The 23495-nt window shown below is 34.0% G+C and overlaps 1 protein-coding gene across 3 annotated transcripts in view; it reads right to left on the reverse strand.

Moving 5' to 3' along the window:
* Positions 1 to 458: 458 nt before the first annotated feature.
* Positions 459 to 23495, reverse strand: part of Depdc1 (DEP domain containing 1) — a 36468-nt gene continuing 13431 nt past the window's right edge. For 2 of the 3 annotated variants that reach the window (XM_052178837.1, XM_052178836.1), the window contains 10 exons: positions 16481 to 16637; positions 15369 to 15490; positions 14865 to 14995; positions 14042 to 14089; positions 9843 to 9983; positions 7458 to 8288; positions 6864 to 7036; positions 4204 to 4380; positions 2834 to 3019; positions 459 to 1570 (listed from right to left, as the gene is read on the reverse strand). In XM_052178837.1, coding sequence (XP_052034797.1) covers positions 1430 to 1570; positions 2834 to 3019; positions 4204 to 4380; positions 6864 to 7036; positions 7458 to 8288; positions 9843 to 9983; positions 14042 to 14089; positions 14865 to 14995; positions 15369 to 15490; positions 16481 to 16573 — 2043 coding nt within the window. In that variant the 5' untranslated portion in view covers positions 16574 to 16637 and the 3' untranslated portion in view covers positions 459 to 1429. The remainder of the gene's footprint in view (positions 1571 to 2833; positions 3020 to 4203; positions 4381 to 6863; positions 7037 to 7457; positions 8289 to 9842; positions 9984 to 14041; positions 14090 to 14864; positions 14996 to 15368; positions 15491 to 16480; positions 16638 to 23495) is intronic. The other variant, XM_052178838.1, reaches the window with a different exon arrangement.

A 23495-nucleotide genomic window follows, 5' to 3' on the forward strand; every position in this document is an offset into this window, starting at 1 on the left:
AGCTGACTAGACAGATATAGACACCCATAGCCAACCTGTGGATCCAACTTGGGAAATCTTATGGAAGAATAGGAGGAAGGATTGTGGAACCCAAAGAGAATAGGAGCTCCACTGGAAGATCAACAGAGTCAATTAACCTGGGACCTTTGGAGCTTCTAGAGTCTTAACCACATTCTGGACTTAGGCAACCCTACACATATGTAGCAGTTTTACAGCTTGGTCTTCATGTGGGTCCTGAACAACTGGAGCAGAGACTATCCCAAAAGCTGTTCTCTGTATGTAGGATATGTTCTTCTAGCTGAGCTTTCTTGTCTGGCCTCGGTGGGAGAGGGATACCGCACCCCCATCCCCTGACCAGCTTAGAGGAAAAGGGGAAAGGGGATAGGGGAAGGATTGTGGGAGGGGGTGACTGGGAGGAGGGCAGTGAGCAGAATGTAAAATGAATAAGTAAAAAAAAAAAGTAAAAAAAAAAGAATAAAACCAAACAAAAACATTAACTTAAAGAATTTTCAGAAAAGCCAGTCTTCAGCTGAAGGAATTCCTATACCTTGATGTCAGCAAGTATATCATTATTTTAAGGGCCTGAAAAATTTAGTTTCCTTGCTTAAAAAATATAAATGTCTTAAGACATGAAATTTTGCTTCATTCATCATGATCTCCACAGTTAAGAAACAATGAAAGACAAATTTCTGTTGCTAAATAATGATTAAACATCTATTTTAATATTAGAATAGATAATGAATGTAAGGATTCAAACCTATTTCTGGAAAAAAGACTGAAATAGTAGAGAAAATATTTAGGGGAAAACAAAAATCTCACACAAACATATCTTTAAAGCACACATATAAGCTCGGAAAGGTGGTACATACATGTATTCCTACCACTCAAGAAAATAAGGCAGAAGGAATATGAGATTGAGGTTAGAATGGGGTACATAGAGAGACTTTATCTCAAAAACTACCTCCTTTGGTCCTCCAATAAACCAAAGCCCAATAAAAAAGCCAGACTACAAGTGTGTTTACATATACAGTTAAATAGATCATAAGTTTAAAAAAGATTATCCAAAGAGTACAATATTTTTCACGATCTGATACTTATAAATAAAGGAGCAATCCTAAACAACCAGTTCTTTAGCTAATATAAATATAAACATAGGCATGTTTTCTTTTAAAAAAGCACCAAAATTTTATCTGGATGATACAATTCTTAGTCTTACCAGATCATTATATTAAAAAAATAGTTTCTAATTAAAATATTTGGTATCACCTTTCATTAGCTAAGATCCAGTAGCTTTAGCAGCCTAGCACAGATAAAAGACTGTTTTGTCACCTCCTTGTATAATGTCCTTTGAAGGGAAGCTATAATACCAATAGACATCATTTTAAGTAGAAATATTCTCGTGTATGGTTTCATTTGTTCAAGTTTTAAGTCAGTAACGGAGACTGTGAAGCTTGGGGTTTCTTAAATTCAGCATCGGTTGCTTGATTGTAGGCTTATCATCAAAAAGTGCTGTTTCACTCTCAGTGGTTGGAAATCTTTTCTGATATATCAAGGGGTATTCCTTCTGAAACTTAAAAAGGAAGGGAAGAATTAGCAATTCCAGCTAGGTGTAGTGGCACACGCCTTTAATCCCAGAACTAGGAAGCATTCAGGAGGGACAAGCAACAGTCACAGACAGCAAGAACTGCTAACACCAGAGATAACCAGATGAAGGCAAGGGCAAGAACATAAGCAATGGAAACAAAGGCTACTTGGCATCATCAGAACCCAGTTCTCCCATCACAGTGAGCCCTGGTTACCCTAACATACCAGGAAAACAAGATTCTGATTTAAAATCACACCTCATGATGTTGATAGAGGACTTTAAAAAGGACATAAATAACTCCCTTAAAGAAATACAGGAGAACATAGGTAAACAGGTAGAAGCCCTCAAAAAGGAAACACAAAAATCCCTTAAAGAAGTATCAAAAACACAACTAAATACGTGAAGGAATTGAAAACAAAAGCTTCTGGGATCTAAAAATGGAAATAGAAACAATAAAGAAATTACAAAGGGAGACAACCCTGGAGATAGAAAACCTAGGAAACAGTTCAGGAATCATAGATGCAATCAACAGAACACAAGAGATAGAAGAGAATCTCAGGTGCAAAAGATACCATAGGGAACATTGACATAATAGTCAAAGAAAATGCAAAATGCAAAAAGCTCATAACCCAAAATATCTAGGAAATCCAAGACACAATGAGAAGACCAAACCAAAGGATAATATGTATAGAAGAGAGCAAATATTCTCAACTTAAAGGGCCAGTAAATATCTACAACAAATTATAGAAGAAAACGTCCCTATCTTAAAGAAAGAGATGCACATAAACACAAAAGAATTCTAGAGAACTCTTAGTAGATTGGACCAGAAATTACTCCGGTCACATAAAAATCAAACACCAAATGCACAAAACAAAGAAAGAATATTAAAAGCAGTAAGGGAAAAAGATCACGTAACATATACAGGCAGACCTACCAGAATTACACCAGACTTCTCACCAGAGTCAATGAAAACTAGAAGATCCTGGGGAGCAGATCTCATAGAGCTGCCAGCCCAGACTACTATACCCAGCAATACTCTCAATTATCATAGATGGAGAAACCAAGATAGTCCATGACAAAACCAAATTTACAAAATATCTTTCCACAAATCCAGCCCTACAAAGGATAAAGGGATAACATTTGAAATGTAAATAAAATTGTTTTTATGCCAAATATCATTAGAAACAGCAATCACTGACCATACACTGGAGAGCAATTGTGAGATGGAGAAGTTGTACATTCTTGTACCTGTTTCAATTTTCTTCTTTTCTCCTTTAGAGGCAAGCTTTTACTTTTGATAATATTCTCCAAAAGTTCTGCAATTGCAGCTTGGGAAGTTGAAATTTTCTGTTCATCAAATTCTTTAGCACTAATCTGCTTACAGTAAGAATATGTCGGCAAAGGAACAACTAGTCCATCTCCATGATTTTTAACCTGTCAGTAAACAAAAGACATTGAAAATGTACATTCTCGTCATAATTTCCCATATAGAATTCTTTTGGAGGAATCTAAAATCTATCATTTGGCCTAAATTACACATTCAGTGTATTAAGAAAACTGAAGATTATACACTAGAGGTAAATGAGCAGGATCTAAATCTAAGTGCCACAGCCTATTTTATAGTTCTGAATTAACTTTTCCTGATCTGTTTCCTAATCATTAAAATGAAGATTTCATGTATATAAAAGCATTAAAAGTAGGTATTCTAATTTTTAATTTTATTTAAAATTATTAATAATTTTCAAATTATTATTTGAAGTATAAAATATAACAGTCTAAGTCGTGTTTTAATTCAGTTTAAAACACCAATATTTTCTCTTAATAATGAAATATTGATCAATTGTTTTGGAGAACCAGAATACTATCAGAGCCCACATATCTATTGATAATGAAGTTTAAGGTACATATTTATAGTAAGTCAGTAGAATATTATAATACTATACAATAGAAAAAGCTAGTCAATAACTGAATATGGTAGATATATTATTTAGTGTTCCTCCCCTTTTCTAACATTGTTTTTTCATTCTACTTATTCTAACCCTCTTCTTTTTTACTTTTACAACAAATTCTGCTTTAACTATATAAAATGTATCAGATTAAGATCTTTCAATCCTACTTACCCTTATATTTTCAAAGAATGGACATTAACTTAGCATGAGATAATCAAGAGTTCATACATAGGAACTGGGCAGATGGCTCAGTGGGTAAAGTGTTTCTCAAATAGGTATGAGAACTTGAGTTTGGATTCCTTGCATCAACATAAAAACTGGCCACAGTGACATATTTCTCTTACACAGAGCTGAGGGTACATTTTTTTTTAAAATTGGAAGTAGAGGAATATTTTTCTTTTTACTTTGATTTGAAACTCAATGTTGTATGCAGGAACTTTAATAACCATATTTCTCACAATTTAATGGAAACATTTGTGAACATGTAACTGCAAGAGAGAAAAGGCCAAGTAAAGTCCCAGTGCTGTATGAGTCTCCAGGCTCTATACATTCCTGACTTAGAGAATGATTATATGAACTAATAAACGTCCCTTTGGGGATGTTACTTTGAGTTGGATTTGCTACTTGCTAATAAGTAATGCAGAGATTTTTAAGGCTCAAAATACCTACATGGCCCTTTTTAATGTAGTCAAGATGTTTCTCCACTGCAGCCTGTAAGTAAGTGGGTACTTGAAGAATATCCTGATGATGATCCATTAGGAAAGAAACCAATCTTGAAGCCAGAAGCTCATCAAGATCCACTTCTTCAGCACAACATAGGATACATCGAGAAAAAGTATTTATCATCTACAAAAAGATGCCAATTTAAGAACCCAAGTATTCATATAAAGTACAGTGTCAATAATTTTCAATTTTTATTACATGATTTATAGGGATAAAATGATAAGCATCCTTCAGTTTAAGACACATGGAAATAATTTGTTATAGATAGGAAGATAAGAATTTAATTATATTACATTACAGTAAAAACTTGTGTTAGCAAAGTTCTAATGGATCATCTATAACAGGTTTTTATTTCAATTTGTCATAATTTTATTAATATACATCACAGCTTCCATTAACATAGAGATGCAAGCGTTAAGCCAAAAACTGTTAGAGAATAAGGACTTATTACATTAAACCAATTCTACAAAACCACAAACCAGGATTGTATAATATATGGAACACATGTTCAGCAGAAGTTGCAAAGTTGGCACTATTTATCTTTTGAAACTCTGGACAATGGTTGTTAATGGCAATTAATGTTTAGGCAGTGAGTTAATGCACACATCTCTATTTCCATCACAAGAATTTTGAAACTGGAAAAATTTTTGCCTTAAAACTTATTACCCTTATAGCCATATAATCTGTATCTACAAAACATAATAATTAGAATATTTAAATTTGATTTAAAATATTTGCAATAATATTCACATAGCATAATTACTGACATGAAATTATCTTTTCATTCCAAGGCTCAGTCCTCAGCTTTGTGCTTTTTGTCTATATTCTTCTCTTCAAAGAAACCTTTTTATACTTGTAACTACCATCTCAATGAGGATAACTAAAAAAAGTCTTTCTTCTGCCTTGATTTTCCTTTCCTATTTCCTTTACAAGGCTCACATTTCCAAAATTTTGTTCGGCAAATTTTACTTACATGCCCTAATAACTTTTAAAACCAAAAAGTAGAAAACTAAAATTATCACCCTTTCAAACACCATCCTGTACTAAATTCTTATGCTTTTCAAAAATGCTATAAATATTTATGAATATTTTTATTTTTTAATCTCTTTTTTCATTGTTATCCACAATGATGAGCAGAACAGCTGAGTGCCAAGGATTATTATGAGAATATTTTATAGACTTAAGTTAGAATCTAAAAAGTGACAATTTGTAAGAAAAATGAGAGAGACAGAGACAGAGAAAGAGAATTTCAAAGATTCATTTCCCATTGATATCTACATATAAATCTCTCTATCTTCATTCTCCAATGAGCCTGAATCTGGGACTGCTTGGTAATAGTTCTCTTTTGTTTTTGTTTTGGTTTGTTTTGTTTTCCACTACTTCTTGTCCACAATGACTTATTGTCATTATTCATCATATATAACTTTCCCACTGCCATATTCTCTGAAACACTTTGACAGATTATTCATTGTTTATTTCCTCACTCTCTACTTCACCATTGTAGTGCTCTCAGGTTTTAGCAGTACCTACAAATCCTTTTCCCTCCCAATCAAAGAGAACTAATACAAGGTGATATATTTTGGTCTGACTGATTTACTGTGAGGTGTACAAAATTAGTAAGAATACAGAGTCTTCTGCTAAGATTAATAAAAGGTAAAAGTATAAGAGCCTAAGCCCAAACAATTTGTGTAATACTATTTTCTGCTAAAAAAGGTCACGTTTTTAGGGTCTGTCTTTCTTATGTTTTAAAATTTAACCAACTTTCTAATCCAAATATTTGGCATAAAATAAAACAACAATGAACTAACTAATCATACAAAACAAATAAAAACTAAGAATATAACCTTGGTAGAGTAGTTTACCACTATGAAATTATTAGACTTCCATTTTGTAATTTGCATACATGGCTCTGTTTTTCTGAGGTTGCTTTGTTTTCTTTAAAATGATTTTTAAAATATTTTATATTTTATTATTGAAGGATTTTCTAACTCAAGCATTATAAGACAGAAATATCTCTTAAGGAGCACTTTCAAATAGCTTGGTCATATTTTAGTTTTATGGCTTACTTTTTCCATGATAAGAAATACCGCCAGACAGACACAGATACACAGACAGACACACAGACACATACACACACAGACACACAGACACACACACACAATTCAGGGAATATCACAGAAGACACAGAGATTAGGGAGAACTTGAATCAAACAGGGTCTTTTGGATATGACAGGACTAATGAACTCATGAACTCACAAAAATGGTTGCCTGCACAAGATCAAACCAATCAACATTCCAGTATGGAGGTGGAGGGATATACAAACCCCATTCAAAGCCAAGGAACTACTGACAGGTGATGGTTATTAGGGGAGGGAAAGTCAGTTTACTTTTGGAGTATGGCCCCAGCTAGATCAATGATTCTCCATTGATGGCTCTAGCTCCATGTACATATGGGCCACATTAATTGGGCTTAATGATTTATTTAAAAATGAGGATATGAAGTTGGGAGGAGAGGTAGGAATGGGTGAATATGGTCAAAATTCATTGTATATATTTATGAAATTCTTGAGAAATTAATAAAAATTATACTTAAAAATTCAACTTACCAATGATCTCGTACCTATTTCTTCATGAAGTTTGGGCATATCAACATTTTGACTCATTCGTGATATCATACGCATTAAGAGTTGAAGCTTTCTACGATTTGGTGGAGGAAGTAACAAACAACATAACTGCAGAGCATTGATGGCAACCCTTTCTAAATGAGGTTGCAGCAAACCTAGAAGGCAAAAATATCATCACCCCAAAAAAAATCATCAATGATAATAGGTTTCAACTGAAAAGAATACAGTTACACAACAAGGATAATATAATAGTATTCTTCTATCAATTATGGTTACAAACTTCTACATTCCTTTAAAATACAGCAAGATAATAACTTGTTTTGCAACTTATTTCTAAGTATTAAAATCCTTCACTTATAAAATAAAAGTGACACAGATTAAATGAAATTAAAGGAAAAGAAATTAAGTGCTTTAAGTAGAATAGAATAAATGTTGGTTATGCCATGACCAAAGTATTATACAATAATTTCTCCTCAAGGAAAGAACAAAGCAATTTCAGAGAAGAAAAGCCAGGAATACAAAGCTGAGTTAGTAAACATTAAAAGTTAACATTGCATGCACCAAAAACAGCCTTACTTTGTGTGCCAGTCAATACAGAAGCAGCTGGAGGTAAAGAATTCTCTGAAAGTTCTATGGTACTTTTGCACAGTCTCTTATTGATTGTGGCACTAGACTCTCCGAGTTTACTTGTACTGCCCTGTCGAACATTTGGCTTCATTATAATTTCAGCCACTGGTTTATTGATATAACTATTCTGTCTTGTACTACTTCTTAAAAGTAAGCTCTGAGATCTACAAAGCTGTTTTGACTTATACTTTTCATTACATAATTCTTCTTGGTCTTGAACAGTCAAAGCAGAAGTTCTTTTAAAACCAACACAGTGTGGCTGCTGAGCATTTTCCTCTGAGTGAAGATTAAATAGGGATTTCTCTTTGGGTGCAGACACTAATGATTGCTTACTATTTTGTTCTTCTATGTTCAGAACAGACTGGTAGAAGACATTGGACTTTTTTTCACTTGAATTCACTGGCACATCTACAATTCCTTCCAGAGAAGAGCACCTTGGTTTGATGTTAGAGGACAGGACATTTGCATTACTTAACCCTATTAAATTATGACAGCTTCCTCCCATTATGTCATTAGCACTAGCTCTTCTGTTTCTTAAATTAACTAACTGCATTTTCTTGGCATATTTTTCTTGAAATCCTTGATCACTTCTTTGAAGTCTCTTAGTAGAATCCAACTCTTCATTGCTTTTGTCTTTGTTAAGTAGACTGAGAAGAAGACACTCAGTTGACTTGAAGAAATTCAAATTGCTTAAATCATTGATTTTTGAAGACCGTGGATCATCTTGGATTTTATGTATTCCACTTGTTCTATCTGAAACTGTGATGTAGCCACAAACAACTACCAGAAAATGAAACAAAAATTAAGATACAACTGCAAGACAGTGGACAAAAATAAAACGGAAACAAAGTAAAGTTATAAAAAAGGCATCACTATAATAATATACACTGTTAGTAGATAACACATAGCAGTTGCTTAATTTGGAAGCCATTTCAATAGGACACATGCAACATTCAGTTATAAACATGCAAGCTGACTAGTGGTATTTCCATTTGTGATATAAATCATTTAAAAATTAAATTAACAACACAATCAGGAAAATCAAATCAGAACACACTTATAAAAATACTTGTTTTTACTTTTACAAGTACTTGAAAGTCTTTAATTATACAACAACTGTATATATAACAGCACACATATAGTCATCTCAGTGTTTATGAGAAGACTGGTTCCAGGGATGCCAATGGAAAAAATTTGCAAATTCATGTCTCTTATCTAAAATGGTGTACCATGCACATACATATAACCTAAGCATTTATTTTAAATGTTCTCCAGATTATTCATTTAACTCAAGGTAAGCATTACGTACATATTTATTGTTTAGAGAATAATGACAATAACCAAACTAAAACAACAAAAAATACCCTGTAGTTCTATGTAGTAGCTACATTAAAAACTAAACATTTTTGATTATGGATTGGTTGGATCCAGAGGTAGGCAAAAACAGCACATGAAGATAGCTATATCTATACTTGATATATCTTCTTGGTTACTGGCATAGAATTACTAAAATCCTTGAATATCCTGAGTGATAAATGTTGTTATTCAAGAGGAGCTATTGCAACATACATGAGTTTGTGCTAATGTAACTCATGGCTAGTCACATATCTTTATTGCCTACAACCTCTTGTAAAGGGAAGGGAGATGGAGATTGAGGTCAATATCAAGAAAACAAAAAGAAATCAAAACAAAAAACAGCAACAAAAAAACTTAATCAACTATACAATTATACCTAGCTAATAAAACCTACTTAAAATTCTGAAACAATGAAGCTAAGGTAGCTCTGGGTTGATGAACGCATACAGCTGTTCAGGGTGTCTTTCCTGGGAGGTTATAGAGGCTCTGTGTCACCTCTATTCTCTTCCAGGTGTATCTCATTTCTCTGTCTGTTCCTGAATTCAATCCTTCTTAAAACAACGTAACAAACATAATTACTTTCCAGGGTTTCATGATTGAACTACTAAATTATAGAGGAGTTCAAGGGGACCTTTTAATTGGTAGGTAGCTGAGCATAAGTGTAGGGAGCAAAGGGAGCTTATTGGTTGCCAGCACCAGAAGTAAGGGTAGATTTGTGGATATGAACTGTTCTCCTGTAAGATTAGGGCTAACTCTAGGGAGCTGTGCCAGAACTACATAGGACAGTAGATTTCAGAGCAAGTGGTGTTAAAGTATATTTGAACGATATGATTTGGTATAACCATAGTATTATTAAAATCTGAAATAATTTATATTCTACCACATTCATATTTACCATGTTTTTAGACTTTTAACTTTAAAGAAACTTAAGGTCTCTAAATAGACTAAATTTAAATATTAAGTAAAATTCACACATACCCAAAATGTTGACAAATAATTCATAATATTCAAATGTAAGTAGAGGTTCAGGGAGATTTAGAAAATAATCTGCAATTGTTTTGAATACATCACGTTCAAATCCAACATAAGTTAGATTATTGGTGTCATTACTTCTTGGCCCTAAGAAGCAGAAGGCAAAAGAAATTTCAATTTAAATACAATTAAAAGTATGCTTAAGTTTAAACTTATATTTCATGAAGGAGCTATAGTTAACAATTCATGCTACAAAATATGCAATTAATCAATTCATATCTCTTACTCTTTTTTAAAGATTTTATTTTATGTGAAAGAGTACTTTGCCTGCATGCATATATATGTGCACCACATGCATACCTGGTGCCACAGACCACTGGAACTGGAGTTACAGAAAGCTGTCAGCTACCATGTGGGTATTGGGAAGTGAACCTGGCTCCTTTAGAGGAGCAGTCAGTGCTCTTAACCTCCAAGCCATCTCTCTAGCCCCATTTTTTATCCTTTCACTGGATGATACTGTAAACAGCTTCTGGCTTGTATTTTCTTTTAATATTATTTTAGTATATGAAAAGCTGTACATAAAGCAATATGTATGGTAAAATATGGAATATTTTTAAAACCATCAATTATTTTAATGAGATTTTGTTATAATTTATTTTGTGAAGACAAGAATACTTGAATGATAACAAAAACTTCAAAGTCATCCTTTGAAAATCGTCAATACTTTCATGAATAAATTTTAATGTATTAATTAGTAGAAAAAACAGTCACAACATGAGCATATCAAGAAGACTAAAAGGAATTGTTTACATGCAAATTCACTACCATTAGATGTTGTTCCAAGCTTTTATTATGTTCGATTTTTTAAAATTTTATTTTATTTTTTTACTTATTCACTTTAAAATTTGTAAATGATTTTAATATTTTGTCATTGTTAAGTATTAGACTTAATACTTCTATTGAAATAACCATGATTATTAATTAATCACTATTGATCTATTAAAAACAAAAACTTCTATACACAGGTTAGAATCTATCAAGGGAAAGTTACGAACTTACATTCTTGGAATTACTTGCTCTGCACTCTCTAATTTAGTGGTCTCTAAACTTCCACTTGGGACTCTTATAAAAATCTTCAAGGACATGGTTTATATAAAAAAAAATTCAAGCACATGGGAGTCTTATGGATATCTCCCAAGTGAACAAAATACACATTCAGATTTTACAGCCATTATTATCAAATATCCTTTTTCCTGAAACAAAGTTTTTTTTCTGCTTCCAACGTTTTGTGTGTCTTTACATGTAAGCATACACATTACAAAATGATTAAAGAAAAAGCAAATCACATACATAATAGTTTAAAAGTTAGTATTAGTTTTTATAGAGACCAAACTTGGTATTTCTCTAAAACAGACATAAGAAATATTCTTTGTAGAGAGAATATCTTCTGCCTGTATGGAACCCTGTCAATAAAAATCTGATGGTCTATAACTTAGGCAGGAAATAGGAGGTGAGACATATGGGAGGTAGAAAGAATTCTAGGATGGTGCCAGGTGGAAGATTTGCCTGGGAAGATGTGATGGGACAGACACATGGTACCTAAGCACAGATTTTTAGCAGTAGCGCAGAATGTAGACCAAAATAAATGGGTTCTATGAAGTTATGATTTAGTCAGAGAAGAGCCTAGCTATACAGTCAAGGTATTTGTAAATATATTTTAAGTCTGAGTCTTATATCTAAGGGAATAGGGCTGGGATGAACCAGACTTAACTTTTACATGTTTTTATGTGTTTGTCATGTTCTTTTCAAGACAGAGTTTTATTTTGTCACTATGGCTATCTTATAACTTACTGTGTATATCAGGCTGGCCTCAATTCACCTTTAATCATTAGTAAGTTTTCTCTTTAACACTCCTCCACTGATGGTGGGGTTGCAAGGTGGTACAACCACTCTGGAAATCAGTCTGGCAGTTCCTCAGAAAACTGGGCATAATACTACCAGAGGACCCCGCTATACCACTCCTGGGCATATACCCAGAGGATTCCCCAGCATGCTCCACTATGTCCATAGCAGTCCTATTTATAATAGCCAGAAGCTATAAAGAACCCAGATATCCTCAATGGAGGAATGGATACAGAAAATGTGGTATATTTACACTATGGAATACTACTCAGCTATTAAAAACAATGAATTCATGAAATTCTTAGGCAAGTGGGTGGAACTGGAGAATGTCATCCTGAGTGTGGCAACCCAATCACAAAAGAACACATATGGTATGCACTCACTGATAAGCGGATATTAACCCAGAAGCTCAGAATATCCAAGAAACAATTCACATATCAAATGATGCCCAAGAAGAAGGAAGGAGAGGCCCCTGGTCCTGGAAAGGCTCAGTGCAGCAGTATAAGGGAATACCAGGACAGGAAACTGGGAAGGAGGTGATTAGGGAACAGGGGGTGGGAAGAAGGCTTATGGGACTTTCGGAGAGGGGGGATCCAGGAAAGTGGGTATCATTTGAAATTTAAATAAAGATTATATCGAATAAAAAAATCATTAGTAAGTTTTCTAAAATAGAAAACACGGGTTCACTAGAAATAAAACCAAAGAATTTATAGTTAGATAATGTAGGGTTGAGTTCTAGGTCCATTGCATTAACAGAAGGTTCTGAGCATTTTGATTTTTCAGCTTTGGAAAAAAATTGTGGATAGTATTCTTAAGACTATTTCTTAAGACTATTATGAAATTTCTGTAAGTATGCTTATATGTGTTGTTAACCATGTGTCATAGGAGAACAAAACAGTTGGACAGGGAAACTACAGAAGAAGATATTCAGAAGTCTATGCTTAAATCCTGGCTCTTTGTCTTAATTCCACGAATAAAATGTTTCTGCAGCTTATTACATAATTGCTATTTATTTTGCTATTCTGCAATTTTGATATACAATAAGGAATATTATCTTCAACATTTAATCCTATTAAAATTTCAACAATACTAATTTTATAATAACTGGAAAATGACATCTATCACTAAATTTTTAAGATACATTTTAACTTTTGATAACTTAAAAGCATATATCTTTGTGACTTTTTAAAATTTATTTTGAAAGCTGTAAGATTTTTGTACTTAAACCAGAGACTTACACTATAAAAACCAAGTATTACTGATTACTAAAAATATGGTTTGTTGAGGTTTGGTCTTTTGCTATGTATTATAATGCTAAATACTAGCCCTCAAGGTCTGGTTGTCCCTAGGTATAAGAGAATGTGCATGCACAGAAAGTAATGCTATGTGACCTTAATTTAAAACTACTGGCTGTATAAAGATGCCGAAAGCCTATAGCTAGGTAGAAGAGAGGTCAAGGTATGAATTCCCAGGCTAAGGGTAGGAGACTACCAGGAGGAGGAAGAGGGAGTAGAAGGTAGAGAGTAGAGAGACATCATGGAATAGGTGAGTTATGAAAACGTGGCCATGAGGGCTGACCATTGGTGTTAAGAGCAGCCCAAATGGAACACTGCAAGTTATAACTCAGGGTTATTGATAGGGAAGTGGACATAATAGTATGGTGAGTAGATATTGGCCAAGCTTTAGTTCTGATAAAGGCTTATAATAAATATAACAATTGTGTGTCTTGTATCTGGGAACTGAACGATTTAAGATGGGGAAGAAATCCCAATTTGAGAGTAAATACTATAGCAAAGACTGAGCAATAAAATGCTAAAATTTGGTTTATAGAATACTAACATAGCCTTTTCTATTAATACATTCTATGAAGTAATCTATCACAAAAAGGACGAACATGGGCTGAATGCATCTTTATTTCTGATTCAGGTTTTACGCATATGCTATTTTACTTCTAAACTGCCACCTTAAGCCTTTGGGCCTCATTGTGGCAATTACTGCAGTTTAGATTTTACTAAGAGTGTTCCAAATCCTATAAGCCTATGAGTTTATGACTTATTTAAACTGAACCATAAATGACAGATTTTAATCACAAAATAACTTTCGCATAGAAAATAAAGAGCTTATAATAAATTTCACTTGACTATCATTTGACTCACAATTTTAATATTTTCTTTAATCTTCTTAAACACCGTTAATAGAACACACAGACAGACAGACAAATGGTTGGACATATCAACACACACACACACACACACACACACACACACACACACACACACACTCTTGTGGTTTGGTTTACTTACAATTTGCTAGGCACTTCATAGCAGATAATACCCAGTGTGGAAGATCGTCTAGATAAAAAAATGCAAAAAATGTATATTAAGCCATATCATTTTTATGATCGCATATTTTATTTCGCTTTATTTCACTTTTAGACTTTATATTTCACTTAGCTTCAAGGACTCTTATCAGCTTAGCTATTTATTGGCCCAGGACAGATCAATACTTTAAAACACAAAAATTAAAAATTTAAAAAGATCTCGAGTTTGATTCTATCTATAATACTTAAAAGAAGTAGCTACTCAGAATCAAGAATAATCTAGGAAGGGGTTGTTGAGATATAAACTAAATCTCATCTTTATCTACTCTACTACTTCTATTTAGTTCCACTTTAGTTTTATTGGTATCTTACATGGGTATTACCGATTTAGGTGAAACTTATAACTGAAATTAACTATGTCTGAATATCAGAGTACTCTTACATTAAGGCCTGTTTCAAATATCTAAGTTGTCACCATATCTAGCTTGTTCATCACTAAATCTTTAGCAAAATATCTGGCACATTGTACATACTTAACACAAGTGTTGGTAATAATAGTTTTTATTGTCTACATTTTGGATGCTTATCACTGTCATATTTTTAAAGCCATATTAATTCATTTTAGTAACTAAATAATTTTTTTTGTGATAGCATAAATAATATTTACTTCCAAAAATTGCATCATTATTGTGAATGTGTCCTGGGAAAGTGTTCTACTTTCTATATCTAGATCTCTGCACTAACCTATAAATGCACTTTTGGTTACTAGGTTTGAAAAGATTCCAAATTCTTTTCTAAACACCTACCTGATTTGTCTTGTAGTATGACCACTCCATGCTTACTTGTATTGGCCATGTTGTACATTATATATTGAGGAATTACTTGGTTTGGGTTTATGAGTTCTTCTATGGATGGCAAACCTAAAATGGTTTGCAGGCTAAAAAGAGCATAAACAACTTTTTTCTTTATAAAGTAAGAGGAATAGAACATGACTTGCAATAAAAAAGTCATAAGAGTACTTTATTTTTCTCTCAAATATTTTCTATTTACTTTTACATATATACTTACTCAACAAAATTCAGACAAATCCAATAAAAACTTAAACTACAGTTATGACTTAAAAAGTACAACTTCTTTCTTTATTCTGTACTAGATCTGTACCAAAAGCAATTATTAAAAGCCATACATGCATATTTAAATTCTAAGCTTTGAAAAGTAATGTTTTTATTCATTTGCATATTTGGATGAAAAAAATCAAAGTAATAATCCACATACTTCAGAATATTAAATATTGCTTATTTTTGTCTTACTAAATCATAATAATGTATCTCCAAACTTCTTCAACATCTTCCTGGCTTATTTCTTGGTTGTCAGGTGCAATTTCTAGATCTTCATTGGTTATTCTTTCATGATTTATCTTTTCTGTATTTTCCTGAAGGGAGAAAAATGCTTTGGTTTGTTACAGTTTATACTCAAACTAAAGGAATGTTGAACACTTTTTAACACAGATTTGTTTGGTGTGTGTGCGTGCGCACGCGTGTGTGCGTGCACACACATGTGTGTATAGGACTGAAGTTGACCTTGGGTGTCTTTCTTGATATATCTCCAGTTTCTTTATTGAAGTACTGTTTTTCATACTTAGTTGTATAAGTCAAAGTCTACCGTGGAGTTATAAAGTGTTTGAAAAGTAATGGAACACATAGTTTTCAGTTTTGTAGCTTTCCCAACACATACTGATCAACTTTGTGTCTAGGTATTTTGTGTCTAATAGTTTGGTTTTTAGAAAAGACTAGTGAGAGGGATGAGTTGAAGAGTTATAAAATTCTAGGGCTATTGCAAACAATCCATATAGAAGTCTGAATGTCCAACCTTGCCCCACTAGGTGGCAGAACCTTTAAGAGGCAAGGCCTCATGGAAAGAAATTGTATCATAGGCAGCAGGTTGTTCAGGGAGCTGTTGGTACCCCAGCCCAGGACCCTTTTCCTTCTTTTACCTTCCCGCTTACTCCCTCACATGCTCCTATTATGACTGTAGTGCCTTGCTATAAGACCAAAAGTAACAGAGACTAGAGAATATAGACGTAAGTTTTGGAATCTGAGGTTGGGAGTGATTTTGGAGTATTTGAGAGTGATTTTCAAATATTTTATCACAGAAATCTGATTAACACAAATAGGAAGAATAACAAATGACAAAATATTATATTACAAAAGTCCTTTACAAGAGTACCTCATTATTGTATTCAACACTGTTTCTACAGGTTTCAAACACATTAACACATATTTCTTTTCTTTCTTTTGAGATTGTAAATTAGGAGATTTCAGTATTGGCTTCAAATATTAAAGCATCATTTACTTGAAATAATGTTACTATTAACCACATGGTAATGCTTTTTAAACTATTGGTTAATAAAAGAATATTTTACCTGAGAGAAATGTAATCCACGCTTCTTAGGAGTTTTATGAGATAGGTTTCGTAATTTAAAAATACTATCTTTGTTTTTGGAAAAGTACTCCATGTTGGTTTTCTTGATTTCTGTATGTCTTTGTGGAAAAGTTTTAAGTGGAGAAGTTGCAGGAAATCTGGTACCAAAATAATATGGAGTTAAAAAGGATGTGATAAAATAATAAACTTCAAGAGTATATTTTTAAAGTGATACAAAAAGTCTGATTTATTTACATTATCAAGTAATAAAAATTCTAGATTAAATCAATATTACCATTAAATTTTTAAAGTATCTTAGCAGTTTCTTGTTTCTTTCGTATACTGTGCACATTTCAGTTTTGCTTATATTCGGTTCAGGGTTACAATCAGAACTAATTTGGTTGAAGAAATAATTCTTACGTACAAATAGTTCTAGGAAGCTGTCATGTAAATCTCTTTGGAAAAAAGAAAAAAAACATAGCTGTGTATTGCTGGTATCTGACTTTAATTATGACACACAAGAAACAGAGGCAGGTGGAGCTCTGTGAGTCTGAGGCCATCCTAGTCTACAGGTGAGTTTAAGGATAGCCAGAGCTTTACAGAGTTCTGTCTCAAAAAAACCAAAACCAAAACCAAAAACCAACCAAACAAAAAAACATCAAAACTCCCATAGTTTCTATATACTTCCAGCCTTTTGACAGTTCGTTCCAATTTTAGGAATTAGTCTCTTGCTTCTTTTGACTATGGTGCATTTTGTTCTTCATCTTAATATGAGGCATTTTAAGGATACAAACAAGAGGAGAATATAAACCATCAAACAGTAACTGTTGATATTTTACTAAATAGTTGTCCTTTTTCTAAGTACAAGAAAATCTTCTCCTATTTAAAACCTTACCACTCCCCTAACGAGAATCACAAACTTATCATGGTTTGTATGTGTCTAAGCTTTCAATAAATATATGTAAACAGTTTTGTGTATCGTTCTTTTTCAGTGTCTTTCATTATGTATACTATATACTTAATGTTTTGTGGCATTAGAAACTTTATTTGCTACAACATAATTTTAAAATTATCTCATAAAAGTTTTGTTTTTCATACTGAAGTATTTAAAACAGGTATAATGTTTTGTTCTAAAAGATATGTAATTTTTATTTGCATATTTGTGTGTAGGTATATACATGTGAGTATAGGTGCCTTCAGAGTCCAGAGGAATCTGACTCACCTTCATCATCTTATTACAAGAAGATATTATAATAGTAATAATTATACATTATTTAAAGGCAAGGACCTGTGACTTTGCTTTGCAATTAGAAAATTTATGAAACTTAAGGTCAATAATAATTTCACTGAAATGTGATAAAACTTTCATACCATACAAAAACACAAGTATCCGTTATCCTTCCAATTTCCTACTTTATTATACACTACTTAACACTCAAAAATGTTGAACTTTGTAGCTTACAACTTTCAGCCATACAGTTTTCTACATAGTTTCAATTGACTTAAAAGCAGCAGTACTAAGCAATCTCCAAACCTTCACTCACCCTCCTCCCTAGATTTCCAAATCTAATCTCCCAGTCTCATCGTAGGGTAGGCTCTGTAGCAGACCACCTATTGCTAGCTCCTTTCCTCTCTGCTTTTCTCTAGCAGACCATGAAGATCTACACTTCTTCTCACCATTTGTCTCACCTTCAAGTTCCATAGACTTTCCCTGGGGCAGATAAGCTAGGAAAGCAAGCAGGCAATCTTCAGATCCTTACTCCTTCCTTTCCTACAAACTCAGCCCCCACTTTCACCTCCAACTCTGTAGCAGACCACCTGCTGTGGCCTCTCCTTTCTCTCTTCTCCCATTGCCAGGGGACAAGATAGATGTTGGGGCACACCTGCTTTCATCCCTCCTGTGATTCCCCTCAGCATACCCCACTGTTATCACTTCTCCATCTGTAAGTGTCAGCTACCAATACCAAGAAACACATTCTAAGTAGAGGCCTTCAGTGGCCACATCTGGCAGGATCTCAAAAGCATTCCTTACCAGGCAACCACACTCTCCTAAGAAACAGGGCAAAAGAAAACAAGGAATAGAACACTCACACAACAAAGACAAGACCAGATATCAACACCTAGAATTATAATCATCCCAAACCCACATGTCTAGACCCTCCTTAAAAATACAATCAGAAGAGAAAGGACAACAGATCTCCACTAAACCCTGGCATCCACAGTACAGTAGGTCCTGAGAAATGCAATATAGCTGAAGCACAAGAAAGGGACATCAAAATAGCCTTTATGGATATATAAATGTCCTTAAAGAAGAAATGAATATCCCTTTAAAAATCTATGAAAACAGTGGAATGAAATGAGGAAAACAGTTCAAGATTTGCAAGTGGAAGAATCAATAAAAAAAAATCTAAACTGAGAGAAAACTAGAAATAAAAAATTTAGGCACTTGAATGGGAAACTCATAGGTAGGTCTCACCAACAGAATACAATGGATGGAAGAGAGAATCTCAGGTGTTGAAGGTAAGATAGAAGAAATGAACACCTTGGTCAAAGAAAATGTTAAATCTAAAAACAATCCAGGCACAAAATATCCAGAAAATCTGAGGCACTATGAAAAGATCAAGTCAAAGCATAATAAGAACACAGAAAGGGAAAGAAACCCAGGTCAAAAGCACAGAAAATATTTTTAAAAAATCATAGAAGAAAACTTGCCAACCTAAGGAATGGGGTCCCTATCAAGGAACAGGGATATAGAACACCAAATAGACTGGATCAGTGAAATTCTCAGTGTCACATAATAATCAAAACACTAAATATATAGAATAAACAAAGAATATTGAAGCTGCAAGGGAAAAATACCCAATATATATAAAGGCAGACTTATTAGAATAACACCTGACTTCTCAATGGAGACTCTATAAGCCAGCAGGACCTGAAGAGATGTTCTATAAATTGTAGGAGACCAGAATCCATTCCAGAGTATTATACCATGCAAATCTTTCTATCACAATAGATTGTGAAAAAAATGATATTCCATGATAAAAACTAAATTTAAACAGTGTCTATTTATAGAAAGTACTAGGTAAACTTCAACCTGAAGAATCTAACCACACCCAAGAAAACAAAAAGAATAAATTAGAAATGCAAAAAGGAAGAGGACTTATATTACAACAATAAAATAGTGGGATCAACAATTATTGCTCATTTCTAACACAACAACAGACTCAATTCTGCAAAAACCAAACAGAATTGACTCAAAAACAGGATCTATCCTTCTGCTGCATGCATCAAATATACCTTAACATCAAAGATAGACAGGACTTCGGGGTAAAAGAATAGAAAAAGATGTTCCCAGGAACCTGGTGTAGCTATTTTAATATTCAACAAATTAGACTTCAAACCAAAACTAATCAGAATAGAACATCAAAGGAAAAATCCACCAAGAAAATATTGCAATTGTTAACATTTATACATCAAACACAAGAGAACCCAAGTTCATAAAAGAAACAGCTTAAATTACATGTTGACCCTCACACAGTGATACAGGGTAACTTTAATACCCTACTCTCAACAAACCAACTGACAGTTCATCCAGACAAAACTGAAAAGAGAAATGCTAGCACTATGTGACATCATAAGTCAATTAGATCTAACATATATTTATGGAACATTGTACATATATGAAAAAGAACAGCTCCTGAAACTTTCTCTAAAACTAACCACATACTCAACCATAGGGGCTACTGCATACCACTAAATTAGAAAATCTAAAAGAAATGTGTAATTTTCTTGATATGTACACTTATAAAAGTTAAATCAAAATCAGATAAGCAATTTAAACAGACCTATTGTTAGCAACCAGTCATCTCCACTTCCTGCCCCAGGGACCTATTTCCACTGTCACCATTAATCCTGCATCCTCCCTAAGGGCAAGCACTAGATCCTCTTATAAAAAGTCAATGTCTCCCCTCCCCATTCTCATTTTCCCTCTATCTCACCCAGAGGCAGCATTTGCATACCTCCCACCCCCAAAAAACCTCCCATGTAAAATCTGTCACATGGTGTGACTTTATAGTGTCCATTGCTTAGATCACAGCACCTATAATCCCTATGAAACAGAAGCAGTAATGAAAATTTCCAAACCAAAAGAAACCCAGGGCCATAAGGGTTTGAGTGAAGAATTACACCAGATTTCCAAAGTAGACTTAACCCCAATAGTCCTTGAATTATTTGCAAAATAGAAACAGAAGAAACATTGCTCAACTAATTTTATGAGGCCAGTTTCCGATTCCTGAATTACATAAAGACCCAACAAAGAAAGAATTAAGGACCAATCTCCCGTATGAACATAATTGCAAAAATTCTCAATAAAATACTTGCAAACCAAATCCAAAAAATACATCAAAAAGATCATCCACCATGAACAAATAGAGAAGCAGTGATGGTTCAACATATGTAAATCAATAAATATAATCCACCATATAAACAAACTGAAAGAGAAACCGCATGATCATTTCATGTGATACAGAAAAGGCCTTTGACATAATTCAACACTACTTCATGATAAAAGTCCTAGAGAGATTAGGGATACAAGTACATACTGCACCAGAATAAAGGCCATTTATAGTAAGCCCATACAAAAATAAACATAAATGTAGAGAAATTCAAAGCATTACCACTAAAATCTAGAACAAGACAAGGTGATTGACTATTTCCACACATATTCATTGTACTTGAAATCTTAGCTAGAGTAATAGGACAACTGAAGGAGATCAAGGGGATACAAACCTGAAAGGAAGTGTATCATTATTTGCAGATGATATGAGAGTATACAGAAGTGGTTGCAAATTTTTCCCTGGGGGAATTTCTATAATTGATAAACACTTTCAACAAAGCAGATATATACAAATTTAATCACAAAAATTGGTAGTAGCTTTCGAACATAAAATGACAAACGTTCTGGGAAAGAAATCTGAGAAATGGTTTCCACATTAGGTTCAAATAAAAGGAAAGACTTGTATGATAAAATTTTTAAGTATTTGGAGAAAAAAAAATGAAGATATCAGAGGATGGAAAGATGTCCCATGCTCCTCGATCTGTATGATTAACATAGTAAAAATGGCCATCCTACCAAAAGCAATCTTCAGATTCAATGCAATCCTTACCAAAATCCCAATACAATTCTTCACAGTACTTGAAAGGACAATGTTTAGTTTCACATAGATCCCAAAACCCAGGATAGCTACAAAACAAACAAACAAAACAACAACAACAACAACAACAACAACAACAACAAAAAAACCTGAATGAAAAAAAGAACTGCTGGAGGTTTCACCATGTAATTATTTTTAAACTTTATTAGGTATTTTCTTTATTTACATTTCAAATGTTATCCCCTTTCCTCCTATTCCCTCCCAAAAAACCCCCTATCCCTTTCCCCTCCCCGTGCTCACTAACCCACCTACTCCTGCTTCCCTGTGCTGGCATTACCCTACACTGGGGCAACCAGACTTCACTGGACCAGGGAGAGGGGGATCAATCTCCTCGCATTGATGTGCTACAAGGCCATCTTCTGCTACATATGCAGCTGGAATCATGGGTCCCTCCATGTGTACTCTTTGGTTGGTGATTTAGTCCCTGGGAGCACTGGTGGTATTGGTTGGTTCATATTGTTGTTCCACCTATAGGGCTGCAGACTCCTTCAGCTCCTTGGATCCTTTCTTTAGCTCCTCTACTGGGGACCCTGAGTTCAGTCCAATGGTTGGATGGGAGTATTCCCCTCTGTATTTGTCAGGCACTGGCAGAACCTCTCAGGAGACAGAGATATCAGGCTCCTGTCAACAAGCACTTGTTAGAATCCATAATAGTGTCTAGATTTGGTAGCTGTATATGGGATGGATCCCCAGGTGGGGCAGTCTCTGGATGGCCTTTTCTTTAGTCTTTACTCCACACTTTGTCTCTTTATACCTTCTGATGGGTATTTTGTTCCCCCTTCTAAGAAGGAGCAAAGTATCCACACTTTAGTGTTCCTTCATCTTGAGTTTCATGTGGTCTGTAAATTATATCTTCGGTATTCCTAACTTCTGGACTAATATATACTTACCAGTGATTGAAAACCATATGTGTTCTTTTGTGACTAGGTTATCCCATGCAGGATGATATTTTCCAGTTCCAGCCATTTACCTGAGAATTTCATGAATTCATTGTTTTTAATAGTTTAGTAGTACTTCATTGTATAAATGTAGCACATTTTCTGTATCCATTCCTCACTTGAAGAACATCTGAGTTCTTTCCAGCTTCTGGCTATTATAAATAAAGCTGCTATGAAAATAGTGGAGCATGTGTTCTTATGACATGCTGGAGAATTTTCTGGGTATATGCCCAGGAGTGGTATAGCTGGGTCCTCTGGTAGTACTATGACTAATTTTCTGAGGAACCACGAAATTGATTTCTAGAGTGATTGTACCAGATTGTAATCCCACCAGCAGTGAAGAACTGTTCATCTTTCTCCACATCCTCGCTGTCATCTACTGTCACCTGAGTTTTTGATCTTAGCCATTCTGACTGGTGTGAGGTGGAATCACCTAAGAATGTTGAATATTTCTTTAGGCTTCTCAGGCCATTGATGTTCTGTTCAGGAACTTTCCCCCTGTTTCCTTGTGTTCTAGGCTCTCCTCCACTTTCTCTTCTGTCAGTTTGAGTGTATCTGTTTTTTTTTTTTTTTTGTGGAGGTCCTTGATCCACTTGAACTTGAGCGTTGTACATGCTAGTTGCTCAGCCATTCCATATTCCTCAGTTGAGAATTCTTTGTTTAGCTCTTTACCCCCTTTTTAAATGAGGTTATTTGGTTCTCTGTAGTCTAACTTCTTGAATTCTTTATATATATTGGATATTAGCTTTCTCTCATCAGATGTAGGATTGGTAAAGACTTTTTCCCAATCTGTTGGTTGCCATTTTATCCTACTGACAGTGTCCTTTGCCTTACAGAGCTTTGCAATTTTGTGAGATCCCAATTG

The sequence above is a fragment of the Apodemus sylvaticus genome, chromosome 4 (genome assembly GCF_947179515.1).
Source record: "Apodemus sylvaticus chromosome 4, mApoSyl1.1, whole genome shotgun sequence".
Taxonomy (NCBI): Eukaryota; Metazoa; Chordata; class Mammalia; order Rodentia; family Muridae; genus Apodemus; species Apodemus sylvaticus.